Source organism: Miscanthus floridulus, chromosome 10 (assembly GCF_019320115.1).
Source record: "Miscanthus floridulus cultivar M001 chromosome 10, ASM1932011v1, whole genome shotgun sequence".
Lineage (NCBI taxonomy): Eukaryota > Viridiplantae > Streptophyta > Magnoliopsida > Poales > Poaceae > Miscanthus > Miscanthus floridulus.
The window spans coordinates 22,679,952-22,695,493 of record NC_089589.1 but is presented as its reverse complement, the minus strand read 5'-3'; the positions used below and the strand labels follow the sequence as shown (position 1 = coordinate 22,695,493).

At 47.2% G+C, this 15,542-nt stretch overlaps 1 protein-coding gene across 2 annotated transcripts; it reads left to right on the top strand.

The window, feature by feature from the left end:
* The first annotated feature begins 6,094 nt into the window (after nt 1–6,094).
* LOC136487835 (disease resistance protein RGA2-like) lies at nt 6,095–13,764 on the top strand. Of its 2 annotated transcripts, none has more exons than XM_066484941.1 (6): nt 6,095–6,443; nt 6,608–6,693; nt 8,301–9,355; nt 11,258–13,184; nt 13,283–13,369; nt 13,458–13,764. In XM_066484941.1, exons 3-5 carry the CDS (start codon nt 8,315–8,317, stop codon nt 13,327–13,329), a joined length of 3,015 nt encoding a protein of 1,004 aa, XP_066341038.1. In that variant the 5' UTR covers nt 6,095–6,443; nt 6,608–6,693; nt 8,301–8,314; the 3' UTR covers nt 13,330–13,369; nt 13,458–13,764. The 2 variants fall into 2 exon arrangements, with proteins under 2 accessions (XP_066341038.1, XP_066341039.1); XM_066484942.1 differs by having other exon boundaries at nt 13,445–13,478.
* The last annotated feature ends 1,778 nt before the right edge of the window (nt 13,765–15,542 follow it).

The window sequence follows — 15,542 nt, the reverse complement described above, 5'->3', positions numbered from 1 at the left end:
TAATATATAAACATAATAAGTGCATAATAAAAATAATATACCTAGAGCAAAGGTGGGGTCAATGTAATCTCAAGTGCACCCAGTCAGTACGTATTCATTTCCCCACAAGTTAATTAATACCATGTTATTATTTTGCCATTTCATGACTTGTGAGTGTTGTTGGGAGGCCCGAGAGTGGAAGCCACTCGTTCCCGAAGGCCAAATACGGACGTCGCCGAAATATATGCATCTCCTTCTAATATATATGCTGTAGAAAAAGGAAGATCTATGTTGCATGATGACACAGTATAGATATATACACATATACATATATATACACTTCTGTCTTTCTATTCATCTCGTTTTTATTACTGGTGATCGTTTTAGTAAACTCCACATGGTACCTACAGTTCCAAGCGCTTCTACCAAAACCACACTAAATATTTGTTTGAATGCGCTCTAATTTACCACAATTTAGATGAAATGGATTTTCCACCTCAATCTCTCCCAATCCACCTCGTTGGAATTGAATGGAGTTAGCTTAACAAGCCTGGATACGTACAAGCCCAACACTAGACCTGCATTGCGAACCATATGCGTCCCTGGGCGACTTGGTCATCCATTTTGACCGGAAGCCTCTGTACTGCAGATCCATGATCCATCAAACACATGCCTACAGACCACTAGACAGGCCTCAAATCCATTACAATATATTTTTTTAATTCTAACACTTTTTGTAAACTAATTTTAAATTTAACACTGTTTTTTTTAAACTAACACTTTTGGCCGCGCCTATTGCCATGGCGCGGCGAAACGCCTGTGCCGCGCCATGAATGGTGGCGCTGTAGGAGGATGACGTGGCGACGACCGGGGCTGCTGACCGGTGACGTGGCAGGGTCTGCCGCGCCATAGACCACGGCGCGGCACTGCTACGCCAAATCCCACGGAGCGACAGGACCTGGACGCAGAGAGAAGATCGGTTGCTGTCGATGAGGATGGGCAGCGACGCGACCATGGACCCTGGCTTCGCGTCGCAGCTGAACGCCACCTGCAGCTCCGATCCCAACGCCTTCGCCTTCCTCGACCCCTCGCCGGTGGGCTCCGACCAGGTGCTCTAGTTCGACATGAGGTCGCGCAGCACGGCCGACTACTACGCGTCCAACCAGTGTGCCTTCTTTGGCGATTTCGTGGCGGCGATGACCAAGCTCGGGAGGATCGGGGTCAAGACGCTGCCAACGGCGGCGAGATACGCCGGGACTATCGGTTCCCGAAATAGTTGCTAGTTAATCTCAACAGCAGTGCTGCCGCGACGCATTGAAACGAATATGAAGCAAATAAATGAAGTCCGTGCGCAAGTTGACAAGTTGCAACATAACATTTTCATTGGTTCGACATAAGTTCGACATAACATAACCAACTAAGTCTGCAAGTTTTGGACGACAATATTTGTTCGACATAACAAACTAAGACCCAGTAGTGTAAGGATCCCTCGGACGCCTCTGTCTCTTCGGATTTGTTGGCAACACATTGGGAGTGTAGCCAACGTCGGTGTGGTCGCGTTGCCGGTGCGTACGGCTCGTACCCTGCAAGTATATGATATGCACGGTTACTTATAATCTTTATGATCGTTAGTTTATGGAGCCTACGTATTTAAAGAAACTACCTTTGTTAATACATGTGAGGCTCCTTGGGTACCAAGCGGGGCACCACCTAGCCGAGACATGCCGATCTCGTCCTGCGGCCAATCGTCCCACTGGTGGTGCTGTCTGCGGAAGCCCGGGGGGTCGTCGTCATCATTGTCGTCCTCGTCGTCCTCGTTTGCAGGCTCCTTCCCAGCGCTAAGATGTGGCGATGTACGCACTGCGGAAGTGGCACCTATCACCGGCTGGTGTCCTTAAAGAGGCAGAAGACGTGCCACCCAACCGCGCCGGGTAAGCAGGCTCCACCCAAGGAGTGTCCATGCAGCTCAACTTCTGAGCTAGCTTCCTACAGCTCCACTTCAGCTTCTGCATAAATAGACGTTAAAGCTAGTGCATTTCCCAAACGCATATACTCTAAAGAAATATTTTCGGAACGGACAAGTTTATGTTTACCTCCACAAAAGCCTCGAGAACGCCTGACCCCTGCCCTCTAGACTCGTGAAGCCGAAACGTTGCTTCGTTGGACATCCTTGACAATTGTGTCGCCTGGGTACAAAAACGCGGTTGGGCAGTTTTAGTACGTACACATACTTAATACCAAATGGATAACAAATTATACCATTCGAGTATCTTACCACATATCTTTGAAGCAGGGCTCTCTGAAGTTGTGTGTCGTCCCTAGTGGCAACGTCATACACATCTTCGATCATATCTTCCTCGAAGTCCTCGTCAATCGTCACCTCAGTGTACGAGGGCTTGATATGTGTCCTCGTGGACATGTGAAGCCACCGTAGGTACTCGTCGAAGGTGTGCTGGTCGTGTGGGGGACCCGCATGGACCGGTTACCGGTCCCTGTTCTGCCACAACTGGATGTATGGGTGGTGTGTTACGCGCCAATCCTTCGTCTTGTACCTCTTCCTGCGGTCATACCTGCAACAAAACTATTGTTTGTTGTACCATACACACCACTGAATTGTAGCTTTGTTATTAATCGATAACGCACCCGTGTAATTCAAGGTTGGTGGAGTAAAGCGGTTGTGGGTAGCCTGTCATTCTTTCAAACTATCTGCAAACTCTGATGGGCAGTGAATCTCTACCACGTGGAAGAAAATAAGAGGGACGTTGCAGCGATACTCGTCTGCCTCATCCCTAGTGATAGGACTCATATAGTACTCGAGCTCTGGAGCATCCCAAGGACACCAATGCACCTGAACATTTCGTAATTGAGTTAGGTTGTGATATAGTGTACATCGAACAAGACACGTGTATGATAGTAAAGAGAGCGTAACTTGGGGCTGTGTTAGGACGTCGAGACCGTCCGTGTACTCCCTGTACTTGCGCCTCTCATTCCCTCTGACTAACTCTGCTTCCGTCCAGATATATAGAGCTGTAGGGAGTGTATCCTGCCCGTTCCATTGCTGCATTGAACACGATAATGAATTAGCCATTAATAATTTCATCATATGTAACTGCCTCGAGGAATATAGTGAACCGAAGTACTTACTGGTAAACCAGTAGCAAGGGCCTCCCAACAGGCCATCGTTCCCAACACCAAACCTGGAGTAGGTAGAAGCAACCCCCAAGGTTCACATACCCTGAGGTGCGACGAGAGGCAACGCGTAGCTGTCGATACGTCCATGAGAGGACTGCGCTGCCCCAGCTGTACGCCGCTATGTTCTCCCACGGCTGGCATAGTATATCAAGAAAGATCTAGCTAATGGTGTTGCCCGAGGCGTCTGGGAAAAGGAAAGCACCAAGGAAGTGCCAGAGCCACACTCTAGCGAACATGTCGATCTGAGCCTCGTCAGCCTGTGGGTCCAAGTAATCAAAGCGCTCTGTGATCCAGGATGACGAAACACCAGAACTTCTCCTAAAATTGACCAAAGAAAATGAGATCCGATGGCTGCAGGAAAGCAATGCAAGTATTAAATAGGCTTGAATAGCTCACTTATTTTTCTTGGAAGCCTCGTGGTCCGGTGGAAGAAAGCCAGTGAACTGAGCCACCGGCTCCCTCCAGTGATCGTTGTCAACTATCCCTGTCACTGGAAGTCCCCCCAACCGAAGGCCAAAGATAGCCTTCACGTCCTGCATGGTCAAGGTCATCTCGCCGCAAGATAGGTGGAACGTGTGGGTCTCAGGCCTCCACCTGTTATAAGAATAGAACGACTGTTAGTTGTATCAAATTTGTTATAAGAATGTTTACGTACAAAGAAGGCACTCGCACCTGTCTATAGCTGTAGTAAGTAGTGCTGGGTCAAGGGGCGGAAGACCGTAGTTGACAACACAGATAAGCTCGAGGAAGCCGGCACGCCGTATGTACGGCACATAACGCTCGTCCCACTGGTGCGCCCTGGTATGCGTGCGGGGCCTCAAAGGAGGCAAGGCCACCTCTACGTCGAATGCCACTCAAGATGTGTGCTCGGTGCTAGTTGTCGTACTCCACCTCAAGAAGGGGATACAACGGGTGCTGCGTGGGAGGGGCCATCCTATTATAAATTGATAAACAAAGGGTTAGAGTATTCAAATTAACAATATTCAAAATAAAATTATGTAGCATTGTAAAATTTGAACTACTTGTTATGCAATACGAACGCAATATGAAAGCACATGTATATATTCAAAGTAACATTAACAGACATATTAAATAACTTCACTAGAAAAATAAGCATTTGATGAAACTTCATCAAGTCATCCAAATCGCCGTATCACGCACTACTAAGTACCGACACTTGAAAACTAGTATTTATACTGACAACCTTTACTACTATAAACTAACTAAATAATAAATACCTAATCAATCCCTAAACCCAAAATCCTAACTAACAGTAACCTAAACCCTAACTACCTAACCAAACCTTAACTATCCTAAATCACTAACAAATTTTAAATCACTATCCTAACAAATTCTAAATCACTATCCTAAATCACTAACAAATCCTAACAAATTCACTAACCTAACTAAAATAACAATCATAATAACATGAAATCGAGAGAGGAAGGTACCTTGATATGAGCGGGCGGCCGAAGGCCGTGACGCGCTGGCGTTCGTGGCGTGGGCGCTGCGCGGCGGGAGTGGGCGGGCGCGGACGGGTGGCCGTCGGGGCGGCGGGTGCTGCGCGGCGGCCGGCGGGCGCTGTGGGCGCGGAGGGCAGGCAGGAGGTAGGGCGGGCGGCTCACGGGAGATATTTACCTGATCCTGCTGCGCCGTGGGCTATGGCGCGTCAGTGCTGCGCCAAGATGGGTGGCGCGGCAGACCATGCCACGTCACCGGTCAGCAGCCCCGGTTGTCGCCACGTCATCCTCCTGCCGCGCCACCATGCATGGCGCGGCACAGGCGTTTCACCTCGCCATGGCAACAGGCGCGGCCAAAAGTTTTAGTTTTAAAAAAAAGCATTGTTAGATTTAAAATTAGTTTACAAAATGTGTTAAAAATAAAAAAAAATCACACTGGTATATGGGATCCACTCGCTATTTAGTCATATCCACCGTTCTTCCAACCGATTGAGGTATGGGGGCATGAGTGTGAGGAGCTATGGGGTCACGACGAAGAGGACCACTGGAGACCGAACGATGGGGTCTAGGGACGAGAGGGCGAGGACTACCGGAGACCGAACAACGAGGTCCAGTGACTCACCAGGCGCACTGAATGGACCTTACTAGGACAGGACAGGTGTTAGGTCAGGCCGAGAGCATCACCTATGGTGGCCGCATGGGAAAGAGTAGGGTTGAAAAAAAGGACGTGTGGCATGTTGTTGGTGGGAAAATATTTCCTGGGAGAAATAAAAAAGCTACCTACACGGCAATGATCAAGAGTTTGCTTTTTCTCTCTCCTCTATTAAGATATTAAAAACGCTTAGAGCTAGCTCCAAAATCGATTGTTGGAGCTGCCTATAGACTGCCCTTAGATGCCGTGATATCGTAAAACTTTTTTGGAACCAATACGCCACTAATATGTGAATGGAGTAACAGATAATAAAATAGCTATGCATACAGCCATGCGAGTAGACTGTGGAAACATGCATGCACTTGCATATGACGATCCTGCAGCCATGCGAGCAGACTGTGTGGAAATATACATAGGAGTACACTTGCACATGACAATCCTTGGAACTTGATGCATGCAAGGGGGACCATTGCCCTCTATGGCCCCAATGTAGCTTCCCCGGTGGAGGTGTGCAGTACACAAAGCTCGTTTTTTAGAATACTTGTCTTGAAAACTCCATATTTTTTTCATATAATGTTAGATCAAGATGTTTTATAACAAAATTATTGAGCTTGATGCGATCTCCATATTTTTTTTCATATAAAGTTAGATCAAGATGTTTTATAACAAAGTTATTGAGCTTGATGCGATCTAACTTTATAGTCGACAAATTTTATATTTGATGAAGCTGTTCAGAGTAAAAAAATAGTCTGTCTGCCACTAGTTCACTACCAGCTCAGTGAACTAGGCGGCCATGCCCAACAATAAAGTAGCCTTGGTTCCCCAACTGAAGCAGCCAACCGTACCCACCGCAGCCACACCTCACGTCTCCTAGCTCCCTTCTTCATTCAAGTCGATTCCAGCTCATCCGCCCCCTCCGGCGCCGGCTAGCCGCAATCCCCGTCACCAGCCCGTCAGCCTTCAGCCCTTAACGCACACACCATCTCTGCCAGCCTCCGTCGAGCAAAGCAGCAGCCACGGCAAGCTGCCGACGACTGCACCGAGGCCGGCCGGATCCGGCCAATCTCCAACCTTTGCAACTGCTAGGCAGCAGGCGCCGTTCCACAAACCACGCCTGCACTTGTTCCAACGTACTTCCAGTTCCAGCCATCGCTCAAAAGGTCCGTTTCCTCGACGCCTTATTTCTCTGCATTCAATTTTTCATGCGTAGCTAGCTCTGCGTCCAAGATCTACTTTCAAACTTGTGTGTACTCGTTTATATACACTATTATACATCAACCACAAATCTAACAATTTGGCATCTCTGTGACAAATGTACCCCCAGCCTGGCCCGGCCAGTCTCTTGCTCCACTCCACAACAGATCAAGGAACTGTAGGACACAGCATTCTCTCTCGCCGCTGCAAATCAAGGTGCATATGCCTAGTCTCTCCCAGCTCTCTCTGTTTTTTCTTTCCATCCTCTTTCTTTCTTATTTTTATTGGAGATGTTATTCATCTTCCACTCACAAATATACTCACACACGGGTGACGGGTTGAGATTGGTACCATAATGCAAATCAAGGTGCCAGGTCTGGTACCAAAAGTACCCAACCTGGCCCTCACTACTACACAAAATATTTTCTGAGGCGGGCAACATGGATTTACCGAGGCGGGCATCACAACCGCCTTGAATAAATGGTCACGCTAAATGAGACCTTTACCGAGGTGGTTTGATGCCCGCCTCCGTAAAATAAATAAAAAAAAACCATGGACAGGCCCACCGAGCCCATCCATGGGCCCGCCGAGCCCATCCAAACATCCACGGGCCGCCGCGGCCGCTGCTGCTTGCTGTGGTGCCTCTCCGCCGCCGGATACACGCCGTGGAGCCATGGAGGGAGGGGAGGAGGCTGGATCCGCAGCCGCCGGGCACCAACCCGCCGGATCCGCCGCTGTAGGCCACCTCTCCGCCGGATCTGCACCGTACGGAGAGGTGGGAGGGGGGAGGAGGTCGGACCGCGGCTGGATCTGCCGCCCGAGGGTTGCTCCCCGCCGCCTGGTTGTGGAGGAGAGGAGGCGCTGCTCGCCGCATGCCGGAGAGGGAGAGGGAGGGGGCACCGTGCTGTGCTTGGAGGAGGCGCGGCCACCGGAGATCCACGCCCTAGATCTACCTAGGAGCACAGCCACTGAAGATCCCCACAAGCCGCCGCCGCCCCGCTCGCCGTGCTCCTGGGCCGCCCCGCTCACCGCGCTCCTGGGGCCGCGTGCCACGCTCGCCGCCACGTCCTGCGCCGCGTGCTCACTGGGCCATGCGAGCCTAGCCCGCCGCCCGCCGGAGAGAGAGAAAGGGGTGCCCGCCACCAGTTAGCCCGCGAGCGGAAGATGAGATCGAGGTGGTGTGCGGCGGTGGGGGAGAGAGAGGAGAGTGGCGCCGAGTGAGGGAGATGAGAGAGTGGGAGGGAAGGGTCGGGAGATGAGCGAGAGCACGTGGCGCCTGGGAGATTAGTGAGCGGCGCCTGGGAGGCAGTGATGAAGGTTAGGGTTTTCATCCCGGTATATATAGTCGGAGCTAGATATTGGGCAAGGAAACCGTAGCGGGCTAGGCCGGAATTTCCGAGGCAGGCCTTATAGATGACTGCCTTGGTTAATCGATTAACCGAGGCGGTTGCGTTAGGGCAACCACTTCGGTTAATAGGCATTAACCGAGGCGGTTCTGTTAGATTGTCCGCCTCGGTTAATAGATTTTAGGAGGCGGTTAATAAAAAATGACCGCCTCAGTTAATCGAGGCATTAACCGAGGCGGTCTAAAAATCTGCCCGCCTCTAAGGCCTATTTGCAAACGCTGCGCAAAATATTTTGTGTAGTAGTGCCTTCAGTTATCGTTAGATGTAATTATTCTAGTACCTATATATCTATTGTTGCAGGGGCCTACTTTTCAATAATTAGTGTTATGGTTACAGGGACCTCGGTTCCTTTACCATAAATATTACCTTTGCTTGAAACAAATCATGTGATATTTTTATCTAATTTTGACTTTGTAGACACCGAAGCAGCAATGGCGGTGGTATTGGACGCTTTAGCATCCTACCTACAACACATGCTGTTGGAGATGGCTAAAGAAGAGGTGCATCTGCTCTTAGGTGTTCCTGATGAGATAAAAAAGATGGGCACCAAGCTCGGGGACCTTAAGAGGTTCATCGCCGATGCTGACAAGAGGAACATCAGCGACGAGAGTGTGCAATCATGGGTGAGAGAGCTTAGGAATGCCATGTATGATGCAACCAACATTCTTGATTTGTGCCAGCTCAAGGCCATGGAACAGGGTCCATCCAAGGATATGGGCTGCTTCAATCCCTTGCTCTTTTGTTTGAGAAATCCTCTCCATGCTCATGACATTGGTAATCGCATAAAGAATCTCAATGAGAGGTTAGATGACATTGAGAAGCGTAGCAAAACCTTCAACTTCATCAACCTTGCTTCTTATGAGGACGACAAGAAAAAGGTAGAATCCTCCCTTCGCGCTAGGCGTGAGACGACGGGGGAGGATGAGTTAGGTGTGGTTGGTGACAAGATTGAGGAGGACACAAGAAATCTAGTGAATTTACTCACAAAGAAGGAGAAAAACATACATGAACACAAAAAAGTTATGGTTTATGCTATTGTGGGAGTTGGAGGGATTGGCAAAACCACACTTGCCAAGAAGATCTTCAACCATGACTTCATCAAATTAGAGTTCGAAAAGAGACTATGGTTGAGCGTCAATCAAGAATTTAGCGACAGTGGTCAACTAGAGAGAGCTATCATTGAAGCACGAGGAGATCATCAAGCAGCTAGAAACACAAAGGCTGCACTAGAGCGAACCCTTAAGGAAGCCCTGGAGGGGTGCAAGACCTTATTGGTGATGGATGATGTTTGGGACCACCATGCATGGGAGAAGGTGCTCAAGCCTCCATTGATAAAATCACTTGCTCGAGGAAGCCGTGTTCTCGTTACAACGAGACAAGATGCAGTTGCTCGAGGCATGATGGCAGAGGTTCCCTACCACCATGTCGACAAACTAGAGCAAGAAGATGCCTGGTCTTTGCTCAAGAAGCAGGTTCGTATAAGTTAATTTAAGGATTTAATATGTTATGTATTCATGTGTGCACATTTGCTTCACAATCTATCTAGATAGTTGGTAGTCTTGTACATTTGCTTCATAGTCTATCTAGCTAGTCGGTCTGTACATGCCATGCCCCTAAGCTTCACCTTCTATTGTGGTAGCTTTTCTTCAGAAACAAATTTGTTTAGCACGACACTACTGCCCGATCAGGGGCGGATCCAGCGGTGGGGCGGGGGGGGGGGGGGGGGGGGGGGGGGGGCTCAAGCCCCCCCTACCCAAACCGAATCAGTGCAAATTACTGTAGAGCCCATATGAATTTTTAGGCAAAGTTCTATAGTGTAGGGGGCTGAGACTTAAGATCGAGCAGCAGTGTTGTTCAGTCCCCCTAAAATATTTCCTGGATCCGCCGCTGTGCCCGATGCACATTTGGGCTTGTAAGTTATCTACAAAACCTTTAAGATTTGTTGTAACTTCCATTTAATTGTAAACGTTAGTTGAGGGTAGTTTATTTATGGAAACAAATATATGCATGCAAGGAATTCTTTGGCCATCCAGAATGTTCTAACAATTATAATCGTTATCATCACCATTTGTTATTGCTGACTGAGCTTAAATTGGCTCAAGAACAAAGTGCCCCTATGTAATATTTATAATTTATAAAATCTATGCATTTTCAGTAGTTTTTATTAGGTTTCTTATGCACACTGATATGCAAATTAACCTAGATGGTTATTTATTTTAGCACTAATATTATGAATCTAGGCTACAAACTACTTTGAAGACACTACTACAGAAACATTATCCCCACCAGTTTAGAAACCGCCATCACCGTCAGTTTTGCGATTTCGCAGTGAAACTGGACGGTGATGCTCACCTTGGTCTTTGAAATCGTTGAAAGAAATATAATAAAAACATTTTAAAATAGATACAGGTGACGTTTGCACATACTGCCATCTGTGTTGGCCCACACCCCCCCGGTGATGCAACATAGGCAGTCGGAGGGTAGTAAGGCAAGCATGTGTGGTGTGACGGAGGTGGGGACAATGTTATAGGGTGAATGGACCATAATGGTATAATAATACAATTTTAGGAACCTTGAGTGTGGAATTTGCAAGTACCAAGACCGAGATGAGAATTCAAAACAAGTTTAGAGAGCTAAATGTGCAATTTGCATATACTAGGACCGGGATTAGAACTCATGACAAATTTAGTGAGTTGAGTGTGCAATTTAAAAGTACTAGAACCTGGATGAGAACTTAGGACAAGCTCGAGGACCACTAGTGAAATTTACTCTTTATTTAATAATTAATCAAGAGCTAAAAATCTTCCTTAACAAACCACAAATAAATAATGATACTAACAATTTTTTGTTAATTACATTTATCTCTGCACTGGGTACGCCCTTTAATTTAAATAAGTTTATAAATTTTGACAAAAAAATATTATGTCATATCAATGCTAGTAATTTAATTTTAATTATTCTATATTTATACAAAATAATATTACTGCAAAAATTTTTGATATAGAAAATTCAATATCTTTAGTGCCACAGTGCAGGGCTTAGAGGACAGTTCATTCCATTTTAGTAAAATAAAATTATAATTATTAAAAGCTACAATAAATACTGGAGTGACTATGGTACATAATACAGTGACTATAAAATACAAGAGCTGGTAATTATAGAGTGACTGCTGAGAGAACTACTTTTGTGCACAGACGTCACCTAGTTGCACCGTAGTGGTACGTACATCGGTCATATGCTTAGAACGTCGTACGTGATTTTGCCTCTGCGCACAGAATCATTTACGAGCACTCGATTTTGCCTCCGATTAGGACGAAATGTATATATATCTTCATATTCCACATAATTAACTGGCTTTAATTAGCTGCTTGCAGGTGGTCGGAAATAAAAATAATGATGAACAAAAGGTTGATACACTGAGGGACATTGGAATGTCGATTATAGCAGAATGTGATGGTTTGCCTCTCGCAGTCAAAGTAATAGGAGGCCTCCTCCGCCAGAAAAGGACAAGGCGAAGCGATTGGACAAAGGTCCTTAATGATTCTACATGGTCAGTATCTCAAATGCCTGACGAGCTAAACTATGCAGTATACCTGAGCTATCAAGATCTGAACCCTGAGTTGAAGTCTTGCTTTCTGCACTACGCCCTCCTCCCAAAGAACACGGTGTTCTTGTATGAGCAAGTTGTTGCCATGTGGATTAGTGAAGGATTTGTTCATGGAAACTCACAGGATTTGGAAGTGTTAGGAAAAGAGTACTATGACCAGTTAATAGCTAGGAACCTTCTAGAGCCTGATCAAGGGTACATAGACCAGATAGTTTGCAATATGCATGATGTTGTTCGCTCGTTCGCTCAGTATTTGACTAGAGATGAAGCATTGATAGCTCACAAAATTGAGGCTGGCCATACCAATAACATTAACCCACAAAATGTTATTCGGTTATCACTAAAATCCAAAGAATCAGAGTCAAATGAGCTAGAGTGGAGTTCTCTACAAGCACATATATCACTGCGAACACTTATTTTAGTTGGGGAAACAAAGATGAACCCAGGTGATTCACTGTCATCTTTTCCTTGTTTGCGGACCCTACATATAGAAGATGGAAATTTTGATGCATTGTCTGAATCTTTGGTCCAACTCAAACACTTGAGGTATTTGTGCCTAGATGGCACTAACACATCTAGGCTGCCAGAAAAAATAGACATGATGCAATTCTTGCAGTGCACTGACCTTTCTAATTGTGGTAGTCTGACGAAGCTTCCTGTGGGCATTGGAAAGTTACGTCAGCTGAGGTATCTAAGCCTTCGTGGCTCAGGTATAAACAATATACCCAGGGGTTTCAGTGGCCTAACTAATTTAAGGGTATTGGGGGGGTTTCCTGCCCACGTGGAGGGTGATTGGTGTAGTTTGGAAGAATTAGGACCTCTTAACCAGCTCATGCGTCTTCGTATACATGGCCTGGAGAATGTATCTTCTTCCTCATTTGCTATAAAAGCCAGGCTTGGTGAAAAGGTGTGCCTCAGCTATCTGTACTTACAGTGCACTAGTAGTAGTGGAGGAGCTCACCGGTTGGTGAAACAGGAAGAGCAGCAACAAATCGAGAAGGTGTTTGATGAGCTCTGCCCTCCGCCATGCTTAGAACATCTTACAATCGAAGGGTACTTTGGTCAACGACTTCCACGGTGGATGACGTCGACAGCAATTGTGTGCCTTGGAAGCTTGAGGATTCTATTCATGGGAGACTTGCCTTATTGCACAGAGCTACCTGATGGCTTGTGGCAGCTCCCCAGCTTGGAGTTCCTACAGATTAATAGCGCCCCAGGCATCAAGCGTGTTGGGCCAGAGTTCTTACTGCCACACCATCATGAGCACCCAAGCGCTTTGGAAAACTTTGGTTCTGATTTGGAAATTCAGGTGGATGAATGTCCTAGCCTGGAGAGGATCAGCAATCTGCCAAAATTGCAGGACCTCGTGATCATGGAGTGCCCAGAGTTGCAGGTACTAGAGGGTTTGCCTGCACTTCATAGACTCACACTGGAGGACTACAACATGGAAGCACTCCCTGGATACTTGAAGGACGTAAACCCAAGGGATTTGCATGTAGATTGCGACGTCCCGCTGCTCGCTTCCATAGCTGAAGGGGAATCTGGCTCTGAGTGGAACAAGTTCAGTCATATCAAGCAGGTCAATGCACATGCAGATGATAAGGAAAACAACATTGAAAGGAAGTGGTACGTGAAGTACACGAGAGATCCTTTCAGCTTCAAGACAAACATCAGCCCCTCTGCCGACGCTTCAGGTAAATTAACACAACACTGCTGCTTTATATGTTGCATATACTGAGCACCTTTCTTGCTATTGGAATATCTGGTTACTTGACTAGACGGTCCGTTTCAGGGGATGAAACAGAGGAGGTGTTATTGGACAAAGTGGAGCAAGTTTGAAGGGAATTCATCGTGGAACAACAGAGGGAGTAACAATAAAGTATGCATGCTACTCCAAGACTATTATTATTACTACATACGTCTCTAGCACTATCGATTATAGAATGCATAAAAGACCTCGCCTGCAGGTGGAGTGCCACATGGACAAAAAGTAGCCTTGGAGGCTGGAGCTATCATCGCTTCGGCCGAAGAAGAAGCAACGGAGCCGATTACTAGGCTGCGGGTCGTCGTGAGGCAGTCAGATGTTGGACACTGCCGATTACTAGGCTGCGGGTCGTCGTGAGGCAGTCAGATGTTGGACACTGCCGATTACTTTATGCTTGCCACCGATAAACTAGATCATGAAAATTCTCTAGAATGAATGACCTCAATAGTAGTTCTATTATTAGCATAAGTAAGTAAGACATACGTGTACAGAACACAGGCAGCTTTCGATTTATGCACGATAAATAACCATTGTTAAATAATTATAAGCACATAGTGGTGGAACGAATACATGACCAAACAACAACTACAGCAAAAAAAAGAATCTACAACAGCATTTATTTCAACACCTTCTCCTCACCAAACAATTATACCCTAATAATGAAATATTTTGATTCGTGAACTATATGTAACAAGGAACATGAATCGTGTTAGGTGTTATGGTGTTGATGACATATAACATGAAGTCTCAAACACGTTCATACTCATTCCACGGTCTACTGAACTTTCTACCAATATCTTCAGTGTTACACACTCACCAGAAATTAACTCATTACCTCATTTGGGCACGAGCGTGGCGATGCGGAGGTCGGTATGAGCGGAGGAGACGCAGTCGTCGGCGACTCCGCCCGACCGGAGCGCATCGGGGAGCGCCGCACAGGACGCGTGTGAGGGAAGGAGCGCTCGCGCAGGGCGGTCGGAGACTTGAGTCGGCCAGTGTCGCTGCAGGTGACACGATGTAGGAGAGCCGAAGATGCGGTACTGCGACTGAGAGGACTCCACCAGGACGGGGCGGGGCAGAGGCCGAGGTGGTGGCGGAGCTGTACGGCGAGGTGGCGCCCACGCCGCCGGAGGATCGGGAGGAAGGCCATGTGAGATCTGTGCGAGGCTCTGAGCCGTGTGGAATGGATGATTTGGTACTCTCCAGAGACAAGTAAAGCATGGGGAAGGCAGGTGAGTGGGCCGCTGATAACATTCTCGATCCATTTTCATAGTGGGCCAACTGGGCTGACATAAAGTAAGGATGCAAGTGGCTGCCGTTTTGGTATTTTATAGGTCGAACTAGTTTAGCTTGTTTCTTCCCCTAGACTAGATTAGTTGAACGTGGCAGCATTGTAATTCATTTTTATCAAGTTTCGGGTCACACACAATGACCGAAAATATATAGAACTTGAATCTCTATAGATAAGGTCTATTGTTTGATCTTGGTAAGGACCGACCCGTCTTTGTTGTTGGTCCGGTAGAAGTGTCCAAAAGAATTGAAAGAGTCTTAAGTTTTCTTGAAAGAAATGGAGTAAAAGGAACTGCTAGATGATGCTAAACACTGGGATCGGGTCGGACTTGACTTGGGCCAATAAAAAATTGTCATGTAAAAAATTTTGGTCCGTCGACACACTGGCAGATGGGATTAGATCATGTTTTACTACTTTGGGTCAGCTTTCTCAGGTTGGATCGGGTCATGGGTCTAAAATAATGACTTGAATCTAACTCGACATACCAGCCAGTCAAGTTAGGTCAAAAATTTTTGGAAGGTCGAGTTAGGTGGCCCATGATCAAAATTCATATCCACACGGAGGATGCGTAAAGGGTAATGCTTGGTTGAGGGTGTCCGCCCGTCCGGATGGACCAACCCCCGCATGCGTGTAGTTGCAGTCAGGCGAGGCCTGCACCGGTCCTTTTCTACGGGGTAGCGCATGGGAGCATGGGTGGCTTCTCGTTCGGCGTGCGGTGCATGTGGCGCGGCGCAGCTCATGGGAGCTCGTGCGGCCACTCGTTTTGCGTGGGGCGCAGGGCAGCGCATGGGAGCGCATTTGGCCTCGCTCGGCGTGGGGTGCATGCAATGCGTGAGGCCCTGTGCATGCGTTGTGACCAGAGAGACAAGGACCGACAGAGAGAAGGAGCGCGGGGCCCGCATACTATATGGCACTAGCTCCGTATGTTTCATGCGTTTAGATGTATATTTCATATGTTTCATTTGGATGTTGCATGTGTTTCATCCGGATGTTGTA

What these genes read in the sequence shown, in the direction of transcription:
- LOC136487835 (XM_066484941.1), top strand. Translation starts at nt 8,315, where the DNA reads ATGGCGGTGGTATTGGACGCTTTAGCATCCTACCTACAACACATGCTG. An exon ending in GGTCTTTGCTCAAGAAGCAG is followed by an intron (nt 9,356 to 11,257) that starts GTTCGTATAAGT and finishes AGCTGCTTGCAG; the next exon opens with GTGGTCGGAAATAAAAATAA. An exon ending in CCCCTCTGCCGACGCTTCAG is followed by an intron (nt 13,185 to 13,282) that starts GTAAATTAACAC and finishes GGTCCGTTTCAG; the next exon opens with GGGATGAAACAGAGGAGGTG.